We start from the raw sequence: 25627 nt of genomic DNA, 5'->3' as shown, positions 1-25627 counted from the left end.
AAAAAAGTTTACGGAGAAATTAAAATGTTTTAGCATTTGAAATCCAAGCGACAAAACAAACTAGTTTCTCAAATTTCACCAAAAAACACTTCTCCCATCACCTAGGTTAAACCAAAACGTGGCGTGAAGTATTCAAACTGGTATCTGTTTGAAGAGAGTTCACCTCTCGTATCGCCCCTGGTATATAGCTCCGCGAAGCCAGCAGCGGCACCCACGGATCCCCACGGCGCTTGTTATCCATCCACCACGCGGCCTTCTCCTTCCGGGCCTCGCCGTCTTCCTCCTCCTCCCCCCATCCCCACCGCCCTCGCCTCAAAAACCCCGCCCCCCTAAAAACCCTAGCCCTCGAATTTGCCCCCGCCGGTCCGCCCTCTCGGAGCGTACGGGCCCCTCCTCCCCTGCGCATGGCGTCCTCGACGGCCGCCAACCTCTGGGTGCTGCTCGGCCTCGGCATCGCCGGCGTCCTTCTGGCGGCGAAGCGGCTCAAGCGCCCCGCCCGCCCGGACCACGGCGCCTTCGTGTCGCGCCTCGAGCTCCTGCCGCCCCCTCAGCCCCCGCCGCCTCAGGCGCGCCACCCCCTCACCGACCTCTGCTTCGCCATCGCCGACGCGTAAGCTCTCGCCCCCCACCCCTTCTTGTTTGGCTGGTGATACGTTCTGAGTCCTAACCTGGATTGGATCAGGTAGGGGGCCACTTAGCATTAACGTGGTGATAACTCGATCGCACTAGCACTAATTTGGGTATTGTTGTTTATGGGGATTGAATTAGTGTTGCTTGTACCAGTGGGCCGTGCTGTGGAATTTACTCAGCACGGAGCATTGTATCTGCCGAATTGTTTCTATGTTATTTGAATGACTGCAATGCCTCTGCCTCGCATGGGGCAGCTTCATGGATGACTAGCCTAACTTTTAATGGCTGACCCCAAAAAGGAAAACAGTGCCCTGCAAGCACATGAATGTTGGTATTGGATACAACTATTATGGTGTTATCTATCATAGTTACTTAACAATCTACCCTAGAAATAGGCAGCTCAGTAGTTTCAGCATGCATCGTGGCTCGTGGTGTGGTTTATACTATAAGATGTTAGATTCCATAGGCAGTAGGTGACATAATAATAATGAGTTAATAGTACCTTCTCTTCACGAAATTTATCTGGTTAGTTTTGCCATGCCAATTATGAGTTGCTAGAGGTAATCTTGGGAGTTGTGATTGAGGTTAAGGGAAGATTACAAACTATTTATAGGACAGACTAATTTAGGCATCCACTGCTGGTTTCTGAAGCACATTTTTGGTAGGGGTGAACTTCACCCCTTCAGTTTCCTGTACCGAACGTATTGGTTTATGTGCTCGTTGGTGACTGTTCAAACAATCTTCCCCGTTATTTGTTGATGAGGTGCTAATTTGGCAAGCATTGGGAGTTGCGACTGTCAGCTGTTGACGCTAACATGTTGTGTTGCACGCTGACCTTCCACTCTCTTTTTCATAAGCAGGCTCTTGTAGAAACATACTTAACCCCCTGTTAGATACTCGTAATTTCTTGCCCGCTAGGTTGATTTAAACTCCTCAAAAAAATTGAGGGTGCTGCTCAGGAAAAAGAAAGAACTAGTGGAGATGTTTTGGGTAATTTTCTAATCACATTTTGCTTTAAATTTTGTTTACTGGTATGTCAATTACTCTACCCTGAAGTGACATTTCTGACAGAGGTGGTATTTGAACATCAGTACATTGCCAGATTATAACTTATTTTATCATAGGAATTTATGGAAGCAAAACAATTTTCTTGAACTTCCTTAGTCATCATCTTATACCAAAATAAAGGCGTATTAGTTTTTTCAACCTAAGGCTTGTGGTGGCTCATGGCTTGTGCTTTAAAACTCAATAAATTCAGTTTGGTGATGCTGTTGTGAAATCATTGCGGCACAGACGCTTTTGTCCTGTTTGATAAAATGAATGGAAACTTAATTATTAAGTACTTCAACAAACACATGGATTGATTATGTTGATAACACCATAGTTTCATAGTTTTCAGAATATTTTCTCACCTGGACCAACTCAAAGCCTGAAATGCTGACCATCTTTGTCCTATTTAAAACGGTCCTAGCATTTCATATTCTACTGTCTATTGGTCAGGCTGCTGACTCCTTCGGCTGAAGTAGTTCATTGGGCCTATTTTTGGGCAAAAATCAACCACAATTATGTATCTCTAAAGTAAAATCCGCATAATTGCACTGCAAATATGATCTGCTTTCAGTAACTGTAATATGTACAGCTAAACCTTTAAAATGTAGCGCTGTGTTTGGATGTCTGTATTGAAGGCCTTCATATTGAATTGGTTTCAATTTCAATTCAGGGAGGAAACTGTAATGGACATGAATACGAGTTCACATGTTTGGATGCTCATGGAATTGGGCCTTGGAATCTCAATGAGTTTTCAATACCAAATCATGTTCGGATGACAAACTATGGAATTGCTTATGCTTTGTGCTTTATGCATCAAATCAAAATCTATACAATGTGTGAGTATAATTGAATGATCATATATCAATATTTTTTTTACAAATATTCTAAAAATGTATGACGACACCAAATAATATTCGCACACCCTGAACAGGACCTGCAAAAGATGAATCTGTGGTTAGTACATTCATGTGCATGGAGAGCAGGGGAAGAATAGGAACAGGGGAAGAATGGGAAAAGGGGAAGAGGAACTTAGAAGGGGCTGCCTGGGCAAGTAAAGAAGAGAAACAGGGGGATCCGGGGAAGGGGGAAGAAGATGGAAGAGGAAGTGGAAGAAGAAAATGGCAGAAAAGAAGTGGAAGAAGAAGATGGGCAGGATGGGGGGCGGGGGGGGGGGGGGGTTTCACCGACCAGCGGGATGGAGGGCGCCGGGCAGCTAGATGCAGGGGGAAACGTGCGGCAGTTGCGCGGGCTTGAAGGTCCGCCGCCACCGGACAGGGGAGGAGGGGCAGGGACCGGGGATCCATACCTGCGTCGCCGCCTCCTCAAGCTTCCGTCTCAAGCGGGGAGGAAAGGGCAGGTCTCACGTGGGGACGAAAGGGGCAGGCCGCCGCTGCCTCCTGAAGCGTTGCGTTTTGGGGGATCAGCTCAATTCAACCCAAATCGGAGCCCCAGACCTCTGTATTGCGGGATGGCTACGCTAGTGGACGCGATTTCCACACTGTATTGGGCTCGTTTCGGTCCGCTCGTTTCTGTAAACATCCGAAAGCCTGAATTGGCAAGTAGCCAATACCAAATCCAATACAAAGGCTCTAATTCAGACATCCGAACACAGTGTAGATATATTTGTTAGCTATAGTGCTATAGCAATTCTAAAAATCTATACCGATCTTTTAAATATTTCCCAAAATGAGCTTTAGTACTTGAGTTATTCTCTGGAAACTTTGTCGTGGGCTATATCCGTTTCCTAGAGGAAATTCTATTTCCCTGCAACCCTGCCGCCACGGGTGTAAGCTGTTCATCCAAAATTCCGAATAGATGGTTTGTACTTGACAGCCATCCTTGAATGTATTATACAAATAAGCATCAATATATGCTTGTGGCATACTTCCCCCGATCCAAAATTATGTCCTTTAGGATATTGGAAGTCTTCAAGCTAGTACTTCGACCATCAGTTTTTGTGCGAATATGTTGCCTCACATTAAAGTAATTATACATTATAAAAGTATATTTCATGATAGATCTTGTAATATCAATTTGATGTTTAATTTAATATACTAAGTAAATCTTACCGGGCGGCAGGCCTGGTTAGCAATCATAAATCTTCTCTAATAGACAGTCAAACTTATAAATGTATAAATGTTTGACTAACGAAAAAGGAAATGCTAAAAACACCTACATTTTGGATTGGAGATAGTATTATTTGGCGCTCATTGAGGAAATGCTATCCCATGCAATCCTACCGGCACCATTTTGGGTGTAAGCTATTTATCCAAAATTCCAAATAGATGGTTGCTACTTTACAGCCATGTCTTCAATTGTATCGTATGAATAAGCATCCAATTAATGTCTGTGGTATATTATTTGGTGCTCAATAGCATCCATGTTACCATGTATATTTGTGTTGCTTCTATTCTTCAATGTACACCCCACTGCCTTGAGCACTTGTATTACTTGTCCTTGAGCACTTGTATGATTACAGACCAGTTCATCTACATGGTTACAGTCCTTTCTGCAGGTATTACTTGTCCTTGAGCACTTGTATGATACACTTGCGTTGATGATTGCAGATTCCATGTCAGTGGTTATATAACAAGTTTTGGCAGCCTAGAATGGGCGAAGACACACGATGCAGCAACACAAACATCTCTAGTGGTTTCAACTCTTGTAGACGGTGGTGCTATTTGTGTTGGGAAAACTGTTATCGATGAGATGGCATATAGGTATTTTCATTTTGCTTTCTGTACGTAGCTTCGCGGGAAGGCTTAATTTTTTCTTTATTTCTTTAGTTTTTAGTGCTGATGACATAAAGATGATACATGTTCCTTAGATTTACGGAGTAGCTTTCCAGCTTACAAATAATCTTGTGTCCGTGCTGACTTAATGTACATTGCCTGTCCAGTATCCATGGCGAGAATAAACATTTTGGTACACCAACAAATCCTGCAGCTTCCGATCGAGTACCTGGAGGATGCTCAAGTGGATCAGCTGTTGCTGTTGCTGGTGGCATGGTAGATTTTGCCTTGGGTAAGTTGCTCTTTGGAGCATTCTTATTTAAGCAAAAAAATGAAGTTTATTAACATTATTATTTGCTGCTGGTGCTTCATTATCCTTCTGATGCCAGATCTTTAATATTGAAAGTAGCGAGAACCAGGGGAATTTTTCCCAATGTAGCATTTGCATGCAACTTATGATACTTACTGTCTCATTTACTAGTGTTTGCAGCATTTTGTTTTTACTAGTGGTATTGCTCGCCACTCGACAAGTCGACAGTGTTCAAGATTGTTTTCATGTGGTGAAATGTGAAACCATACACATAGTTAAACTTGGTTCTCTTTTGATTAACAGATACTTTACTAAGTTGTGCTTGTGCACTTGATGGATTAACCGGATTTTAGTCACATCTCACAGCTCATTATGTGACCTTTTTGCAGACAAAGATTGTTTTTTCTTGCGATGATTCAGCATATTCTACCAAACATAACAAGACAATAGTTACTATCTATCGAGTTTACTCTGGACACCACTAGAAATAATATAATATAATGGAGAGGAAGATAACCGGTCTGCACTATCTATCGAGTTTACTCTGGACACCACTAGAAATAATAATATAATGGAGAGGAAGATAACCGGTCTGCAAGGATATAGAATTATAACCATTTAATTCGTATTCCTGCTCAGTGTGGGTCTGCTATTTTTACTCTGTAGATGCCAAGCATAAAAGAGACAAACTTGTGTTTTCCCCCTTCTTGTTACTAAATATATGTGGGGTTATTCCAGCACAGTTTCTTACTGAGGCTTGGACTATTAAGAGCTTCTGGATCTTGAAATCCGCCACTGTTTGTACTGGATCTTTCTTGACTGTTATTTTTTCTGTCAAACTGTCTATGCTTCTTATAATGTTATTATCATGTCTCTTAACTTACATAGATAAGTGCTACACTGATAATGTGGTGTGGTAGGTATTGATTCCATTGGAGGAGTAAGGGTACCAGGTGGCTATTGTGGCGTACTGGCGTTCCGGCCTTCACACGCTGTTATATCCAACAGTGGTGTTATTCCTGTAGCTCCTAGCCTAGACACTATAGGTACCTCTAAAGTATCTTTATTCATCTAAACTACATGAAATTTATAGGTCTTGACTTCTAAACAGAAATCATCATGTCTTGTTATTTTCTTCTTTCTGTTGTAGGCTGGTTCGCAAAGGATCCGATTGTACTGCGTCGTGTTGGTCATCTTCTTCTGAAATTATCTTATACTGATATTCGTCTACCAAGACACTTCTACATAGCAGATGATTGTTTTGAAATTTCAAAGATACCTGCAAGAAGGTTTACTCAGGTGGTCACAAAATCTGTGGAAAAGCTGTACGGAAGTAAGTACATCCTCTTTACACCATCTCTTGTCTTTTTTTATTTGCTGGAAGTTAACTCATGCCTTTCCTCAGGACAAGTCTTGAGTCATGTGAATCTTGGAAATTATTTGGCTTCAAAAATACCCAGTCTGCGGAACTATTCAAACGGGCAAAAGAATGGGGACTCAAAGTTTTCTTCATTGCAAGCACTTTCTAGTGCCATGCAGTTGCTTCACAAGTATGGTTACTGCATTATTACAGATCCTATTGTTCCAAAATGAAGGAAATAATGGTTCATTGTGAATTGTGATTTTTAGATTTCCTCATGTGGTTTCTGTCTGCTATCTAGCTGCTAGCCATGTAAAAGCAGGTGTGGTCGTGTTGTAGGTTCATTTTACGGTGCTGTTAGTTGAACTTCGTAGGGTTGCATTGTTCTCTTCTTTTCTTATAACTATTTCATGTTTTGGTGGTCACCAACAAAGAATATCAAATGCTATTAGTACATATAAAAGAATCTGGCTGGCATGCTTGTCTTACTTTGGTTTGGCTTTGGTGTAGAAATTTTGGACTTGTTCTATAATTGAGATGAACGCTCTTGTAGTTTTTAATGATATATCTGATGATATAAGAATTTTCACCTTACATATATGCAAATTTCTCTTTCACTTTGCCATACTTGGACATGTCGTTGTGATGCAATGTAATAGTGCTATTTTGTTATTCAATCCAGGCATGAATTTAGAGATCAGCATAACGAGTGGATAAACTCAGCAAAGTCTGCTGTTGATGCTTCCATAGTTGGTAATTTGTCTGATGATGGTGATTCAACTATTAATATCGTCCAAGATGCAAGAAAGGAAGTGCGCTTAGCTCTCAACACACTTCTTAAGGTAAATATTAAGTTCATACTACAATTCTGTGTAATTATTGTATATGTAACTGCGTACATTATCAGGAAAAACCATTGTTGATCCTGTGATTAGTTTCTTGGCGCATTCATTTGCCATTACCTATAGTTTTGCTGGGTATATTTCACTGAAGAAAACCGTATACTGTATCTCTTTGATTCTGAAAATGTGAGCTGCTTAAAGCTTGTGGACTTTCAATTGGTAAAACAAAGCTAGTGTTTTGTAGTGTTTAGAGATGTTTTTATATGAAATTTATGTATTATGTGCCAAGTGGATCAAATCAAGAATCAACTGATTATGAGGGTAAACTTGAATATATATATATTTCTGCTGGAAGGCAAGTACACGGTTAACTGCAAAGGTTTTACCCACAAGTTTGGTGAGTTGACTTGGCAAACTGCTTTGTTTGCCCTAAGCCGTTCACAATTATCAGGAATATTAGGTGCTATTGGAATATGATATTCAGATAATTCCTTGGAGTTTATATAGCATCAAGTAGTGCAAATCATGGAAAATGGCCATCTTTACTGGCCAAACAAATACTATCACTTTTTTTCAACCCCAATAATTCTGCCATTATTCTTTGCAATTGACCTGCCTTTTTTTAAGGGAACTCAAACTGGCATGTTTCTGTCACAGAAATCTTCATCAGCCTGGCTGGGCCTGGGAAATCCTGGCCCTGAAAGGCCCATATGGACCTATCCTGGCCCGCAAGACCAGACCTGGCGTGTGAAAATAGTTTTTATTTTCCCCTAAAGAAAATATTATTTATGAATTATATTTTCCTTAAAAATGTACTCTGTTAGATACATCCGTATCTAGTAGAAAAATCAAAGACAAGTAATTTGGGACGGAGGTTGTAGTAGATTTATCGTTTTGTTATTTTGTTGGGCTTTGACCCGGCTGATGGGCCAAAACTGGCTGAACCTGAAAAGTGGCAAGTCAGAGTTTGGAATTTGGAGCCAATTCTTCTGGTCTGCCGTGGTTGTTTTTGGTTTCTATCTTTAACATCAGAGTTTAGACTTCGGAGCAAATTCGAGCTCTCTTACTTTTCTAAACCTGCGTGTGCTGGAGTGAAGTAAACGTTCATTGCAGTGTACTTTCACCTAGTAGTGCACAGTATCTGAGTGAAAATTCTTATTGGAAAAGAAAGCCCTGCCAACAGTTTGCCTACTGTATCCTTGATGGGAGGAGATAATTTTCCCATTCTGCTTGTTTGCTGCTTTTTGTACTTGTTTTGCAATCTTGCATGCAACTGTATGTGCTGTGATGAATGATCATCTTATTAAGTGATATTGTAGAAATGCCTTTTCTAATGGTGATGCTATGTTATCCTTAGGATGATGGAATTCTGGTCATCCCAACTGCTCTGGGATGCCCTCCAAAACTTAATGCCAGGGAGCTCTCGTCTACAAGCTACAATGCTGAGACATTATGCCTTCAATCTTTATCTAGTATGTCTGGGTGTTGTCAGGTATAGTATTTTTCAGTGTAATTTCAGATTACTAGCATGCAAACCTTGTTATCACCTCTGATGAGCTTCCTTTGTACTTCTTTTTGCCTTTGGACCTTGTTATTATTGCATGTGGATGATAGCTAGTGGTATGAATGCATTGACCTGTTGACCTTTCACATGCCAACCGTGAAAAACTGACAATTGCTTATTTTTGTTTAATTGCTTCAGTTAATTGATGTGTGGGTAGAGAAGCAAATTATCTCTGAGATTTTACTTCTGATATTTGTGGAGAAGCTAATTATTCTGTCCATGGCTATGAATTTTAGTGGTTATTCCCACGATCTATCCATCATGTGTGAAGGTTGTAGATATATTGATCATATTTGTAAATGTTGGTGAGGGTATGAATTTACCCATGGGTTTAGCTACAAGGCATGGATTTTCATTCCTAATAAGCCTTTACCGCCCTTTTACCGATTCAACAATATCGATGCCTTTTTCAGGTTACTGTTCCCATCGGTACACATGACAAGTGTCCTATTTCGGTTTCCTTCATTGCGAGGCATGGTGGTGATCGCTTTTTGCTGGACACCACTCAAGCCATATATGCCACCATCCAAGAGCAAGTTGAGATCCTAGCAAAATCTAATCCTTCAAGTAAAGAGGCGATGAACGAAGAAGCTGCTGAAGCTGCTAAAGAGAAAGTCAGTTCCCATCTTATTATGGTCATCTACGAGTAGCTTTTGTTTTTCAAACTTTTGCTTAAAGAAACACAACCACTGCTTTTTCCTAGCATTATCTTACAGTAGTTACGGTACCATACTATGCCAATGCGACAGTAGTTCACTACTTGAAGAAAGAACTGATAGGTGTTACATCTTAACGTTTAACAAATTGAATTGCACTTTATGGGTGTTACATTCTAGTACTTGATAGATTGGAAGTGCTAGTCTCTGCATCTAGGGACTTGCTCTGTATATGGATGCACACACACAAATCCTTAGTTGTGCACTGAACCTGTTTTTCATGTCCCAGAATTATTATCACTTTTGACTCAGAAGCAAAGCTTCCCATACAGGATTGTGAGTGTTAATTATATTGTCTTTGTTCTTACTTGGTGTTCTTTTCTATCACTTGCTACTTGACAGGGTAACAGTGCATTTAAGGAGAAGCAATGGCAAAAGGCAATAAATTTATATACTGAAGCAATCAAATTAAATGGCAAAGTAGCCACATACTACAGTAACAGGGCCGCGGCTTTTCTAGAACTAGCTAAGTACGATCTTTTCTCCCTTTGTAATTTTGTCTCCAATCTATCTTTGAGAGCTGGCATGTATGAATGTTTGCCATTTATCTTTGAAGAGCTTGGATGCATGAGTGTTTATTTGGCACTTCGGTTACTCATGATTATCCGTTTTGGACCTTTCAGTTACCGCCAAGCTGAGACAGATTGCACTAGCGCCATCGATATTGATCCAAAGGTTAGTATCTGCTTTCTTATTTTCAACTTTCAACTTTGAAGCATGATATGACATATACCTTCACATTTACATATTATATTCAACTTTATAAATGTAAGTGTAGGCAACGAGATAAAAATGTATGTTCTAAATCTGTTGAGATTGTCATGGTTTGTGAGTTTTTGCGTGATTGGTTGAGTTGCTATTTATGTAACGTTTCAGATTGTCAAAGCTTACTTGCGAAGAGGCACGGCAAGAGAGATGCTTGGATACTATAAGGATGCTGTCGACGGTCTGTCTTTCATTTCCCTTTGCTTGATACTCTAGTAATCTGGATGAAAAACTAATTGTTTACTTGTCGACTGCGTCTTGCAGATTTTAGCCATGCCCTTGTTCTAGAACCAATGAACAAGACGGCTGGTGTAGCTATTAATAGATTAAAGAAGCTATTCCCGTAAGTGCCAAGCCCATGGAATTATTTCTCTGAAAATATGGCTGCTGATTTTGTGCACAAACAACTTCTTCGTGTCTTGGGGATGGAACGGAAGTACCTGAGCGCCATGGATCTGTGATGCCACATATGCTCTTGTGGGCTTTGCAAGGTACTGAATCGTCATTGCTGGTGGCAACGGAGTTGTCATCTGTGGAGTCATTTTACATGTTCTCCCCCAAGTTTTGATAAAGCAAAGTAAAAAAAGCATAGGTTTGGAGAGTCGATCATAGCAGCAATGTCCTCAGATGTGATCTACCAATGCGCTCCCGCCATGTATAATATCGATTTTGACAATTATTTGTTGAAACATCTTGATTTTGCCAGTGAAATGGTCCGCAGTGCTGCCGTATGCATCCTTTTGCTATCCTGACTGATGAGGTGTTCAGGTTAAACGGCAGCCTCAGGTGAAGTCTCACTGAGGCTGTTGGGCAACAACCCTTTTTGCTTGCATGTTGCTCTCACTGAATTTAGAAGACATTTCAACCTTCCCTTTAGGTTTGGTTGTTTGCATGTCCCCCTCACTGAATTTTCCTGTATCGGAAGGAAGGTGTCTGCGTCAGTGATGTGTGCCTAATATGATGGTGTGGATTGCTCAGCACGGGACCCTACTGTGTGCATGGGCATGAAAGTGGGGTCTGAGGCCAACTCTTGTTCGATTAATTGGGCGTTGTGTCACTGACGAAGTTAGGCTTAGTCTGTTGGGTCACTTTTGGATCAAGTACAGGAGCACCAGCTGTGCCCTAGGTCATTGACTCGTTGGTTATAGAATACTAGCAATCAAGCGGCCTGGGAGGGAAAGAAAAGCTGGCATCATAGGTGTCTGCCCCCAGATGTCTCGGTGCATGATGATTCCCAGCTTGCTCCGTGCTAATCTAGACATTCAGGTGCCATCATCGGTTAAGGAATGATTGTATCAGGCCAACCAATATCAATACCAGTTCACACGCGCTCTGAGTAATATATTAATTAGCGGTAAAGAGGACAGCTTGATCTTGTGCTTCGACTGGTACGGACACACGCGGCAAGGTGCCGGCGCCGGCGCCAAAGCTATCTCCAACTTGCTTGTTTCCGGAAGAGAAATGATTTTATCATTGGAGGACGTTACAAAAAGAAAAGCATCCCCAACTGCATCTATCCACGGAGGACAGGAGCTCTCCTTTGACTTGGCTTCCACTAGCGTTTGCCCAACGGAAAGTGGCCGATCCCTTTCGCCATCGCAGAGCCGGGGGGAAGGAATCACTCGGCCGCCCCTTGCACGATTGCACGAGCGGACCTTATCGGAGCCACCGAGAGGTTACGAGACGGGGAGAGAATGAGTAGGGCGTGACCACGTACGCGCCGGCACGACTCGTGGCGATCATGCGAGACTGATGAACCAACGAATTTAGCCCCCATCCGGCCGATTTCATCTAAGAACTACTCCCTTCGTCTCATAATATATGACGTTTTTTGACACTATACATTATGGGACGGAGGGAGTAGTACATGAAATCCCATTACCAGCAACCACCTTCATCGAGACCCTATACCCTACCAGGAGTGGGAGAGATATTACCTTTTTATGCGAGCAAAATGTTAAATAAAGCAACCAACATACTCTCTAATCAACATGCCCATGTGGTGCGTGCTTGTACCATTATTCATCTCGAGCTTGGGGTTGGGTCGGGGGTCTACCAAGTCTAGCACGGCCGGATCGGATCAATCATGCACTGTACAGTGTACTACCATGGACCGGTATAATCGATCCACCAGCTCTATCTTGGGCCTACACCAACTTGCTCTCCAATCCTCGTCCTGGGCTACCACGCTCCTGCAGCAGCGCCCATGGCGAATGATACGTTGGCTGCGTGCGCTGCTGTTGCCGACCTCGACCTCGAACGTACGAGAGGACGGACCACCATGCAATTGGAACCAACCACAGCATCGCATTCCTTGCTGCATGGCTTGGCTTCCCGCTGCGAGATCTACCTATCTGACGCCTGACGGGCCTTGTGTAGCATTCATCTTGCCAGCGCCAGCGCCAGCATGTGGCGTCTGCTTTCCTTTCCGTGCATGTGGTGGATCCCGGCCGGGTCAGTGCATGCATGCATGGCTGCAACTTTGTGGGTGATGGGCTGTAATAAACACTGTGCATGCAACGCAGGTACGAGTAGTATGCTCTGTTTGGCATGCAGACGTTCACACGGCGGTTAACAAACCAGTCATTTACTCTCGTCAAAGCTCGAGCAAGATGGGCCCTGCATGCATGGCCTGTACTACGTACTACTGCTAGAACTGGCTGCTTGGCTAAAGCGCGGGGAACATATATGCCCTGCAATTTAATTACATGGTCAATCGAGTAGTTTGATTGATCTATTTTCTGGCTACGTACGCCCCACCCCTGACCCACCGCCGCGCTCACTGATTTTCCTGCGCCCGCCGGCCGGGCCCGTCCGCTCCGCCTCCGCCCGTGAGAGCTCGCTCTGCCAGCGCCATTGCCCACAGGTGAGGCGCGTGCGTCGTCCACAGCGCGCGCGAGAGGCTCAAGCAGAGAGGCGACACATGCACGTAAACATCACGCGCTGTTTTCTTTTTCACCGGTGAATTCTTTCTTTCTTTCAGAGAGTTTCGGTTCGCGGGGCACGGCCGGAAAAGCAAAATAAAGCCGACGGGACCTGACGGACGTCGAGGAGGTGCAGTGCTGGCTATGGCTATGTGCGCAACCAGCACCGACTCCGACCGGACAAGACGTCACTTGCCAATGCCATCCCTCCTCTGATTCTCTCACGGAATGATGTGCTACGCACGTAGCACAGGAGCACTAACAAAAGTACCCGCTACTTATAATTTTGGACGCGTCTAGTGGACGGCCGGCTGCCCACTAGTGCGATGGAGCGGCCGGCCTAAAAAGGTAAGTACCTGTCCCCCGCGGTCCCGCGGTCCAGAAAAGGAAACTGAGCACCAACCCGCGCCATCGAGCGACTGCTCGCGATACACGCAAACAGAACGAGAAGAAAAGTCCCCCCCCCCACACGTGGCCAGCTGTACCTACCCAGCCCTCCCACGCCCGCTCGCCCCCACGCCACCACGGTTCCTTCTTCCTCTACACGAAAGAAGGGATCCAAGGCCCTTCTTCCTCCTCCTACATAGCAGCCATTGCAGCCCCAAAGTAGAAGAAGAACTTGCTTCAGAAAAGATCTAAGGGCAGGGTGGTCAGATCCATACCAGGCAGCAACATCAGGGCAGGTAATTTTCCTCCCTCTGCCCCTCTTCACTCCCCCCTTCTTCTACTGCATATGTCAACCCCCTGGAGAAGCTGCTTCCCCCCTTCCTCCATGGATCTAGCAGAAATCCATGGAGAAGCTGCTTCAAAAAGAGGTGGACCTGGCAAATAACCCCTCCAATAACACCACCCTCCTCCCATGAGTGTCATATCTGCAACTGAAAAGAAGTACCACGAATTGCTGTGCAACTAATCATGGATAGAGGCCTACGGTTTCCTGGTTGTGCAACTAAACACAAGTCATTAGGTTTAGTTGCACACCAAACATGGTTTGAGACCAACTTTACTGAACATTTTTCTAACATGCATGCCAGCCAAGTTTCCCCCACCTAGATGTGTTAAAGAAGCCAACTAAAGCAAGTTCAATGGCCAACTGAAACATGGTTCTAGCCAAAAACCTAAACATGCATTGTAGCCAACAGAAAATGCATAAGTGTGCAACTGAACATGCATCCCAACCAACTGAACCTGTATTCTGTCAACTCAGCGTGCATGCTAGGCAAAACTGAACATGGATGAAGACTAAAAATTGCTAAATCAACTGCTCCTCCAGAATGGCTATCCTGAACATGTATTTTGAGTGAACACTATAGAAAACCTGGAGTATATGTGCAATAAAAACATGTATCCTGACCAACTGAACATGCATGCTGGCCAACTGAAAAAATGCATCCTGGCCAACCGAGACATCTATTCTAGCCAAAACAAAAAAGTTGTAGTACGACAGCAAAAACACAAGAAACTTTTGTACATAGCAAACGAAACCACAAACCAAATATTAAAGTAGTCACACATATAATCTTGTCCCACACATATATTCTGGTGCCAAACCTACTGCAAAGCTATAGTGTAAAAAATGTTCAATATACTAGAAGTAGAAACAGAAACAACGATGAAAAACATATATCTATAATCTGTCATCCAATTCTTCTTTCTTCTTTCACCTGGATTTCACCGTCTCAATTGTGGCATCAAATTATGTGCAGAAAAATCTCGATCAGCTGCTTGCCAACAGAAAACCTGCAGATCATTGGAACAAACAGAGGGAAAAGTCAGAGAAACTCTGTACTAAAAAAAGTCATGTTCTTGCCAACCATTTACTGCAAACTGTGCAACTAACATAACAAGGCTGTGCAAACAAAAAAATGCATACCTGTTATAAATAAAAGATTCTGCTATAGAGATGTTGCTTTTTAAACTAAGATTGTCATAAAATGGTGTGCAACTACCTATTTACTAAGTTTTTAGGTTGTTTCAAGCACTCTTTGATGATTAAAACTCGACATCACTTCCTTGTTTTGTATATGCAGTGCATGTGTGGCAGCAGCCTGAAAAAGGAAAAAAATGCTTGATCTCAATGAGTTGCCTCCTGATCTCAATGAGCTTCCTCGTGATATGGATCAGCAACAACCCAGCATACCGCAAGGGAATTTGACAGAAAATGGGCACTCTGTTTACTACACGCAGACAAGTCGTGGGCCTAACCCTATGGGCCATGACAATGTGGCACGGCAGTCATCAACCCGTGGTGTCCCTGTAGTGGTGTATTTGCAGTCAGAGAGTCATACTCTTGATGACACGGGCACCGCGGCAAATGTTCCTGGTCCAACCAGGACTGGGCTCGGTGCTGGCGCTGTTGACGGTGCTGTGCAAGGAGAAGAAGGAGAAGATGAGGCTGGTTCTCAGCCAATGGAACCTATGTTGGCATGAGGTTTGACACCCTTCAAATTGCTAAGGATCACTACAACAACTACGCCTTACGGATGGGTTTCTCTGTCAAAATGAACACCTCCAGGCGGACAGGCAATGTATTGGTAAAACAGCAGTTTTGCTGCAACAAGTATAAGAAGCCAAAAGCTGATGATGGTGGAGCTGAGGCTCCTCCTATCCTGGACCCTATACCAGATCCAAGACCTGTTGACACTGATGAGGAAATGGAAGATGAACCTCCAATCTTTGCTGAAGAGGAGGCTGGTGCTAGTAAGAAAAAGAAGAAACGAAAACGCGAGACAATAAAGCAGACTCAATGCAAAGCGAAAATGTTGGTGAAGCTAATGGATGGGCGATGGGAGGTGACGTATTTTGTTCGTGACCACAATCATCCGCTGGTGAATAGACCTTCATTGTCCAAATAGTTGAGATCCCACCAAGGCATCTCTCCTGATGAAAAGGAGTTTTTGCGCATCTTGTATAACTGCAACTTGACTACAGGTGTGTTTCTATATCCCTTACAGAATTAAGTTTCCCTCTAGGCAGTCCAGTGTGCAACTGTTATGTTACTGGTGTGCAACTAAAATGCCTTAAGTGTGCAACTAGATTACCTTCACCGTGCAACTACATAATGTTCCTGTGCAGCTAGATCACCTTCACTGTGCGCCTACATAATGTCCTGTGTGCAAAATGAAAGTGTTTTTTAAAAGGGGCAGCTGGTTGTCAATTTCCTGCAACTATCTTCTGTGCCAACTCATATCGTATTATTGTGCAGCTGGATATGTGCATTCGTACGACTAATAAAATGTATATTGTTTCTTTTTGTATTATGCAGGACATATGATGCATGTAATGGCAGAGTTCTATGGATCTGAGATGATGGTGCCATTCGGACCAAAGCAATAAAAAATCTGTGTACAAGTTTCCGTAGAGATGACACAAAGGAGGGTGATCTGATTGAGACAATTGCGCACTTTAAGGATATACAAAAACCGATCCAGACTTCTTCTATAAGGTGAAATATGATGAAGAGGACAGAGTTGTCAACATATTTTGGGTGGATGGCTTAGCTTGAAAAGCTTATGCGGAGGCGTACCACGATTGCATATCGTTTGACACCACCTACATGACCAACATGTACAATATGCCGTTCGCGCCCTTCATAGGAATAAACCGACATGGCCAATCTTTCATGCTGGGTTGCGCGTTTGTGAGGCAGGAGTTGGCATCGAGCTTTGATTGGGTCTTTGGAGCATTCCTAGAGGCTATGGATGGCAAACCTCCTAACAACTTCATCACCGATCGGGATGGTGCAATGAGGCAGTCAATACAGAGCATCTTTCCAACCACCGTGCACCGCTGTTGTCGATGGCACATCATGAAAAAGGCTCAGGAAAAAGTTGGTTGGCTGCTGTGCTGGAATCCAGGACTCTCTGATGATTTCAACAAGTGTGTTGAATTCAGCTTCACTATAGACGAGTTTGAGTAGAATTGGGCTGGGTTAATGATGAAGTACGAGGCTATGACACACATGCACTTTGAGAAGTTGTACGAATACAGGTCAACTTGGGTGCCGTGCTACTTCAAACACAGGTTCTTCCCCTTCCTACAGTCTACATAGCGTAGTGAGGGGTTCAACGCCGTCCTAAAAAGATATGTGAACCCACACAACTCAATGCTGAACTTCGTCAAGCAATATGAAAAAAATCCAGAACCACATCCTTGCCAAGGAAGGCTGCAATGATTACAGGACAGAACACCTTGAGATTGAGCTGTGGTCCAACTTCCCAATAGAGAAGCAAGCTTACAAAACCTACACTAGGGACCTTTACCGCAAGTTCAGAGAAGAGTTTGAGCTGATTGGACGTTATAATGCATTCCAAGTTGGTGCTGATAAATTTGAGCTCAGACCGAACAAGGAATTTGTTGCCAAATATGGTTCTCGAAACTACTTGGTGCAGGCAAGGGTGGAGGAGGGTTCCTATTTGTGTGAGTGCTGTAAAATGGACAAGGACGACATCCTCTGTTGCCACATCCTCAAGGTGTTCACCCATATTGGGGTTGATGTCATACCGGAAAGGTACCTGCTAAGACGGTGGACACCTACTGCTGTACCTAGTGCGCCAGGGACTGGTTATGATCAACCGGATGAAATGCCTCCTCAATCAAAGAAGCAGATAAGGGAGAGGAACATGATATACGATTTTCGGAAACTAGCAAAGTTTGCGAGTGGTTCTGATCCAGCACAAGCTATTGTATACAAGCATATGCGCGCAGCACGTACCGAGATCGTCCACCTGAACAAGTCCAAGAAAAAGAAGAAAAAACGACTGCTGCCACGGGGCCATCAGATGATGGCAACCCTCGAGGACCTCCTCCACCTCCAGGCAGCACTCAGGGGGCTCATCATCCAGGTAATTACCTGCCCCAACTCCTGATCTAACTAGGTGTGTAACTTCAGTTGCACACATCATTGTGCTCAGTTGCACACATCATGGTGCCCAGTTGCACAGAACAGGCTGCCTAGTTGCGCACGCTGTGTTAATTCGAGCATCAAGATAACACAACTAACTTGTTTTTCCTGTTCTGGATATAGGTGATGTCAACCCTCAAGGACCTCCTCCACCTCCTGGCTGTACACGGCATCCTCTGCCACCTCCTCCCCCGTGTGCTCCTCCCAATGTCCCTACAGGCAGCACTCAGGGGGCTCATCGTCCAGGTAATTACCCGCCCCAACTCCCCATCAAACTAGGACTGTAACTCCAGTTGCACACATCATGGTGCCTAGTTGCACAGAACAGGCTACCTAGTTACGCACGCTGTGTTAGTTCGAGCATCAAAGATAACACAACTAACTTGTTTGTCCTGTTCTGGCTATAGGTGATGCCAACCCTCAAAGACCTCCTCCTCCACCTGGCTGTACACGGCATCCTCCGCCACCTCCTCGCCCGCGTGCTCCTCACAATGGCCCTACAGGCAGCACTCAGGGGGCTCATCGTCCAGGTAATTACCTGCCCCAACTCCCCATCAAACTAGGTCTGTAACTCCAGTTGCACACATCATGGTGCCCAGTTGCACAGAACAGGCTACCTAGTTGCGCACGCTGTGTTAGTTCGAGCATCAAAGATAACACAACTAACTTGTTTGTCCTGTTCTGGCTATAGGTGATGCCAACCCTCAAAGACCTCCTCCCCCTCCTAGCCCAACTAGCAGTGCCCTGCGTGCTACTCCTAATGGACCTACAGGCAGGACTCAGGGGGCTCATCACCCAGGTAAATACCTTCCCCAACTCCCAACAAAACTAGGGTGTGTGACTTTAGTTGCACATATCATAGTGCCCAGTTGCACAGAACATGCTGCCTAGTTGCGTGCGCTATGTTAGTTTGAGGATCAAGCTAAAAATCTAACTTGTTTTTCCTGTTCTGCCCATAGGCGATTACAATCCAAGTACCATGACGGGCCGTGCTACTACAGGTGTTTTTTTCAACTTAACTTGCACACAGCAACCAGTTAGTTGAACAACATGGGCTGTGTGGTTGCAGAGAACATCAGTGCTGGTTGCACAACAAAAAAATACTAAACTTTTTATATGATTATTACACAGGTGATCGTGATGGTCCTACTGCCCCGTTGGAGGCTGCATCCCCTGCACAAGCTTCTGATGATTTTGTGCCCAGGGATCCTCCAAGGTCTACTACAAAGGGTAGGGCAAAGAGTCGACGGTACAAATCGGCGCTGGAGCTACACCCAAAGAAGAAAAACAAATGCAGCCAGTGCCAATCTACAGAGCACACTGCTGGTGTGTGTCCACTCAGTCTACTGTGATTCTGTTTCATCGTTTGTAACTTTGGGACAAAAAAGGAAAAGAATGATGTTTTTTGAGCAATGTTGGGACCAAGTGGACACATTCAACATCTATGATTTCTCTTTCTCTAATTTATGCTCCTTGAATTAGTTCATGCACTGTGTAAAAAAGGTTGCTATTTGTGCCTTTGTTGGCAACTGGTTAAATATTTAGTTGTTGAACAATTGTATGTCCAGTGCTCCTAATGTATCAACAAAAGTGATGATATTGAGTTGCAAACGGAATTACTACTAGTGTGCAACTACAAAATCTGCTGAAAAATTGTGCAAACCAGCAACTTCCTCCATGGAGCAGAGAAAGAAAAAGAGTACTGACCTAGTCCTTGTCGTATCTCAGCAACTTCCTCCATGGGGCGGTGTTGTGCACGCTGGTGACCCGATCATATGCCAGCTTCTTCCTGATGTTGAGTACTTCCTTGGGTTCGTAGTTGGGCAGTTGGCTACCGTTCCACTCGGTGGCGTTAAGCAGTGCGAACAGCCCACACTCATTACTGCGATGGGCAAAAAAAATTTGTCACATAAAATTAAAACCAATAAAGATAATGCACTCTGTGCAACTGCTTATGTGCCACTGTGCAAATGCTTATGTGCCACTGTGCAACTGCTTATGTGCCAGTGTGCAACTACTTATGTGCCACTCTGCAATTGGCTAGATAATCCATTAGAAACTCATAAAAATGATAAACAGATTGCAGACTAGTTCTGTGTCCTGAAAAACTAAAGATTGCACAAGTAGAAAAATTGTAAAAACTACAAATTGATGGTGAGAAATTGAGAAGAATGCCATTCTTAATGTCTTACTTGCCGAGCTACTTTGGTACGTCAATGTCAATAATCTGGAAGTGCTCGATGCTGAACTTTGGCTAATGCTTCCTCCATAGCTGGCATACTGCCCCCCGCGATGGTAGAGGCAGTGTTCATCAGCTCAATGTTGTCCAACTTCCTGTTTGAATCAAGAACTTCGAAGCGTCCGTCCCTCAAGTTGACATTGAAGACCCAATAATGCCTCCCTCCCTCCTTATCGGTTACATCAGCGCACTCGAGCACTGGCAGCATGACCTGCAAGCGTGAACGATTTTAGACACAGATACAGGCTGTAGCTAAGAAAAACAGTGAAAGACTTGGTCAAGTTAAAAACAGGTTGCAACTAGTATTTGCCAACCAACAGATGTGTCATGTGCAACTGAACATGCTGTGGGTGCCAACTAAAAGAGATGGATCATGTGGGCACATCACTCACCAAGTCTTTCTTGCCGAGACGGTTCTTGTAATCAAACTTCTTGTTTATCTCATTCACGTTGTGGATTCCTTGCTGTAAATTCATCTGCAGAGATTATAAAGCATGCCTCAAACTCCTTAGTAGATGAAAGGCCTCCCTCAATTGGTCAACAAAAAAGTACTACATAACAAAGATGAGGGTAAAGAAGGTTTTGGAAAAACTTACAGAAAACCTCAGTGGCATAATGACCTTCTTTGACCCTTTTGGTAAGTTATCCATGATGTGTAAGATTCCAGTCTCAATAACAATTTTTGACAGCCATTGAACCAGCTTCATCGAATCAATTAACTCCTTTAAAGAAATGTAGAAAGCACCAAACCTGATTATCTCAGGGCTGGTTTTTTTTGAAAGAAATAAAAAGACAAGTTAGCTCGAAGGGTCACAGCAGCAAAAAAAATGTGCATGAAATTGAAACAGAACAGTGTGCAACTAAAAGCCCTGTTCTGTGCAACATGCTATGCTTTCTGTGCAACTAAGTGGCTGGTCCTGTGCAACTGAAAAAGATATGTATGTAGGCTGTGGGGAGTTAGTTTACCTGGCAGCTTCATCATTTGCTCCTGGGTGATGCCTGACCCAATACAAGAGGGCAGCGTAAAGCTTGTTCACTGCCTCATTGGAGCTGAACGTCTTCGTCTTGTTGTAGTCAATGAATGGAGACCTTTGAGATGCTGCGGGCGTTATTACCCTCCTCTGTCTTCGTGCAAGAGGTGGTCCCAAAGAACTGCTCGTGCCAACTTCTGGTTCTGTGCATATCGGGGTGTGGCAATTCTCTGGTGATCCAACATCTAGCTCTTGAGCTATTGCCTTGCCAGCATCTGCAGCAGCGCATCCTTCATTCACAGCTGCTGGGTCCAACTCACACTCATCAATGCAAATCACACCGGCTTCTGCTGTTTCTGCTGCTGGAGCATCACCATCTATGCCGAGGTCAAAAGATGGTGCATCGCAGAACCCGTCACCATGATAAGACTTTGATCTTCGTATGGGTTCAAGGACCAGGGCATCTCTTTGAGGCACAAACACGGGTGCATCATTCACTGACTTGGTTCGCAATAGTGTTGTAGTTGGCGGCCTTGGAGGCTTGCACCTACTTATAATGTTGAACACCTCCTCTTGTGTTAATGGTTGCTGAAAGTCAGCTCTTGGTGATGCAGGCTTGCTTGGCTGCTGTGTGCTAGCTCTTGGGGACGACACTTTGGTAGTAGGATCACCTCCTTTTGTGTTTGGCATTGAAGCATCTCTATGAGTAGGCACCTTGGGGCTTGCAGTTGCAGTGGTGCCTTCCTGAGCAGCTGTGGTGGTTTTGACTGTGACCACGCTGCTAACTGACACATCAGTTGGCACACTGGTATCTGTAGTTGGCATCTTTCCAGTCTGAGTTGGCAGCAACCTAGCAGAACTTGGCATCCCTGCATCAATGGCCGCGACGCGAAGTTCTCTCTCGTCTCTGAACCCCAAGCCTTTTGTGGCCTGTTCCCCCTTTGTGCCCCTGGCAAACTTGACAATCTTTTGCTGCTTAGGTGGTTTTGGTGGGACTGTTGAAAGGGGAGTCTTCCCCTTGATCTGTTGAACTCCTGTGATCTCTCTGCTCACCACAGTTGGCATATCAGTTTGAAGCACTGCTTCCTTGACCATATTTATTTCAGCATCTGCACTCACCATCTTCTCCTTGGTTTGAGGCAACTGCAGATTCTTCTTCATTGAAACTGCTTTACGCTTCTGGACCACGTGAGGGTTTGCCATGGATGCTGCCTTGCTCTTGCTGGAGCTTAGGTCTGGAAGCTGCTTTCCTTGTATTTTTCCTTTGAATGAACCCAGTCAAGACCCTTTCCTGCTTCCTCCATGTCAATTTGATTCTTTTCAGCATCACTTGATAAGAACATGCTCTTGTCAATGGCAAAGTTGATCTTCTCACACATATCTTGGTCGCTAAAATCTGGCACGGAAAAGGTGGTTGGCAAAGCTGGCTTCAAGTTGCAGAGCTTGAACATATCAATGCTGCCCTGAGACTCTGCTTCGTCATTTTTCTTTGACTTCGGCAAATCCTTGTCTTTCCAGCAAGTTTTGTCAATCAACATCTGTAGTGTGCTCCTGCTACTCAATGAATTGCTGCTGCTGGCAGGGGTGGCAGAAGTGCTAGTCCTCCTGGATGTGTTGCCGCCTGTACCACCAGAACCAGGGGCGTTGTCATCATCATCATCGCTGTTGTCGCTGCCTCCATTGGATCCCCCTTTATCATCACCATAACCATCCTCGTCTTCTTGATCGTCGTCTTCTTCCCTCTCACTGCCATCAACTGCTGCACCTTTGTCTTCTCCCCTCTCACTACCATCAACCGCTGCACCTTTGTCCCCGTCCCCCTCTTTGGCCTCATCTTCTTCTTCTTCCTCCTCCTCTGCCTCACTATCTTCTTCCTTGTCCTCCTCCTCTCCTTTGTCCTCTTCTTTGTCCTCCTCCTCCTCCTCCTCCTCCTCCTCTACATCTTTTTCTTTGTCATCCTCCTCCTTGTCCTCCTCCTCTGATTCATCCGCATCTGTGTCCTCGTCATCGTCAACATCTATCGCTGCTTCCATTTCCTCATCTTCTTCCGACTCCTCCTCAACAAACTCTTCTTCTTCTTGTATAGTTGACCCCCGTCTCTTTCTTTTTGGAGCACGGCGTGACGGCCCGGTTCCCATTGATGGCCGCTGTACGTAAGGATCAATATCCGGTTCCTCGTCATCGATCTTGGCAACTGCTTCAATGAAGGTGCCAACCTGTTCAGTTACAGCCTTGCACAGGTCATTGACCACTTTCGCAATCTTTGCCTTTTTCTGCATCAAAAAAAAAGATTCAGTACTGATTCAATTAGAATTATTTTTTAAAAAGTAAAATGTCTGTAACTGACCATGATGTGATAAGCAAAAACCGACTAAGACACACTTTCTGGCCAACTAAAAACATGATTCTAGCCAACTACACATGCACTGTGGCACAAACTAAAAACATGCATTCTGCCAACTTGATGTCAATGGTTGCAAACGAACACTTTGACTGTCCAAAGAACATGTGCAACTACATAAGCTTATATGTGCAACTAAACATACATCCCAGCCAACTGAATCCTGTATTCTCGCAACTACAAAAGTTATACATGTGCAACTGAACATACATCCCAGCCAAAAGAAACTGTTGGTAAGTGGTACAAATTTCTGTATGCAAAACACTAACCTGCGGATTGTAGGTTATTGGTAACTTGGATGCCACGAATGCTTCAGCTTGCAAAATTCCACCAAACAGTGGTGTCTGCTCCGTGCCTCTATACTCCTCTTTAAGCTGATGTAAAAAAAGAGAAAAAGAAAAGAACAAGGTTATCAAAACAGATTTGTGTGTTGAACGAAACCAAACATTATAACCTGTGCAACTACAACAAGATAATGGGGTAGACAATTCGACTATACATATATGCAACGGAACAAAGACACAAAAACTGTGCAACCCATATGGCACCTAAAAAAAGTTTCTACCAACTGATGCCACACATCTGTGCAACAAGATTAGTAAAACTGTGCAACTTAAAAAAGATGGTGTGCCAATTTAAAATGAACATGTGTGCAAATGCCAAACTTAAAGCTACAAGGTGTGCAACTACATGCATTGTTGTGCCAACTGATGACAGTTTTTTGTGCAATTTCCAAAAAAGTGACCAGACATCAAAAGAACATAAAAAGAAGACACTGTTGGAAAAAAACAAAGAGAACTCACTTGTAATTTGCCGAACACACCAGGAGAGATAGTATCCTTCTTGATCACCTTGGCAATTAGAGTACTATCCCATGCATTCGATCGTATCGCGCAGTTGCTTACTGGGATGTCATGTACGAGCGCATCAAGTTATAGTATCTGCACCAGACCCAACAAAAGAAAAGCCAAGTTCAGTCATTATTATGAGTATTTCAGCAAACTATAACTGCACAAAAGAAAAAGAACAGATGGAAGTGGTCGTTTTCACTAACCATCAAGTGATACAAGGCAGCAGACAATTTGCTTCTCCTGGTCCATGTTTCGGAAAGCTTCATGAATGTGTTCTGCTACAAAGAGGTAGATGTTTGTGTTCTTGAGCATTTGATGATCTAGCACAAGTCCGTAGCACTTTGGGCTGAGCTTCAAGGCCGTGGTTGGTGCTAGAAAAGTGCTGAAGGCAACCGCAAGCCAGGCCATAAAGAATGTGTCATCCGTTCTTCCAGCCATATTGCTACCTCTTGAGCACTGCGTTGGTTTTCCCTTGAAGAGGAAAGGGTGATGCAGCAAAGTAGCGTAAGTATTTCCCTCAGTTTTTGAGAACCAAGGTATCAATCCAGTAGGAGGCTACGCGCGAGTCCCTCGCACCTGCACAATACAAATAAATCCTTGCAACCAACGCGATAAGGGGTTGTCAATCCCTTCATGATCACTTACGAGAGTGAGATCTGATAGATATGATAGGATAATATTTTTGGTATTTTTGTGATAAAGATGCAAAGTAAAATAAAAGCAAAGTAAAAAAGCAAAGGCAATAACAAAGTGTTGGAAGATTAATATGATGAAGATAGACCCGGGGGCCATAGGTTTCACTAGTGGCTTCTCTCAAGAGCATAAGTATTTTACGGTGGGTGAACGAATTACTGTTGAGCAATTGACAGAATTGAGCATAGTTATGAGAATATCTAGGTATGATCATGTATATAGGCATCACGTCCGAGACAAGTAGACCGACTCCTGCCTGCATCTACTACTATTACTCCACTCATCGACCGCTATCCAGGATGCATCTAGAGTATTAAGTTCATGAAAACAGAGTAATGCCTTAAGCAAGATGACATGATGTAGAGGGATAAATTCATGCAATATGATAAAAACCCCATCTTGTTATCCTCGATGGCAACAATACAATACGTGCCTTGCTGCCCCTACTGTCACTGGGAAAGGACACCGCAAGATTGAACCCAAAGCTAAGCACTTCTCCCATTGCAAGAAAGATCAATCTAGTAGGCCAAACCAAACTGATAATTCGAAGAGACTTGCAAAGATAACCAATCATACATAAAAGAATTCAGAGAAGATTCAAATATTGTTCATAGATAATCTAGATCATAAACCCACAATTCATCGGTCTCAACAAACACACCGCAAAAAGAAGATA

At 43.9% G+C, this 25627-nt stretch overlaps 1 protein-coding gene and 1 pseudogene across 2 annotated transcripts; both read left to right on the top strand.

Annotated features, from left to right (window-relative positions):
• The first annotated feature begins 218 nt into the window (after positions 1–218).
• Positions 219–10711, top strand: LOC123095834 (outer envelope protein 64, chloroplastic). Of its 2 annotated transcripts, XM_044517405.1 has the most exons (13): positions 219–610; positions 4248–4400; positions 4580–4704; positions 5643–5768; positions 5873–6055; positions 6128–6272; positions 6765–6924; positions 8282–8416; positions 8902–9102; positions 9547–9674; positions 9828–9879; positions 10081–10150; positions 10234–10711. In XM_044517405.1, exons 1-13 carry the CDS (start codon positions 405–407, stop codon positions 10314–10316), a joined length of 1767 nt encoding a protein of 588 aa, XP_044373340.1. In that variant the 5' UTR covers positions 219–404; the 3' UTR covers positions 10317–10711. The 2 variants fall into 2 exon arrangements, with proteins under 2 accessions (XP_044373340.1, XP_044373339.1); XM_044517404.1 differs by having other exon boundaries at positions 9547–9879.
• A 2679-nt stretch (positions 10712–13390) lies between these two features.
• On the top strand, positions 13391–19357 carry LOC123099459 (unconventional myosin-XVI-like; annotated as a pseudogene).
• Positions 19358–25627: the final 6270 nt, after the last annotated feature.

The sequence above is a fragment of the Triticum aestivum genome, chromosome 4D (assembly GCF_018294505.1).
Source record: "Triticum aestivum cultivar Chinese Spring chromosome 4D, IWGSC CS RefSeq v2.1, whole genome shotgun sequence".
Classification (NCBI taxonomy): domain Eukaryota; kingdom Viridiplantae; phylum Streptophyta; class Magnoliopsida; order Poales; family Poaceae; genus Triticum; species Triticum aestivum.
Note: the sequence above shows the minus strand (reverse complement) of the source record. Positions and strands in the feature narration are given on the sequence as shown.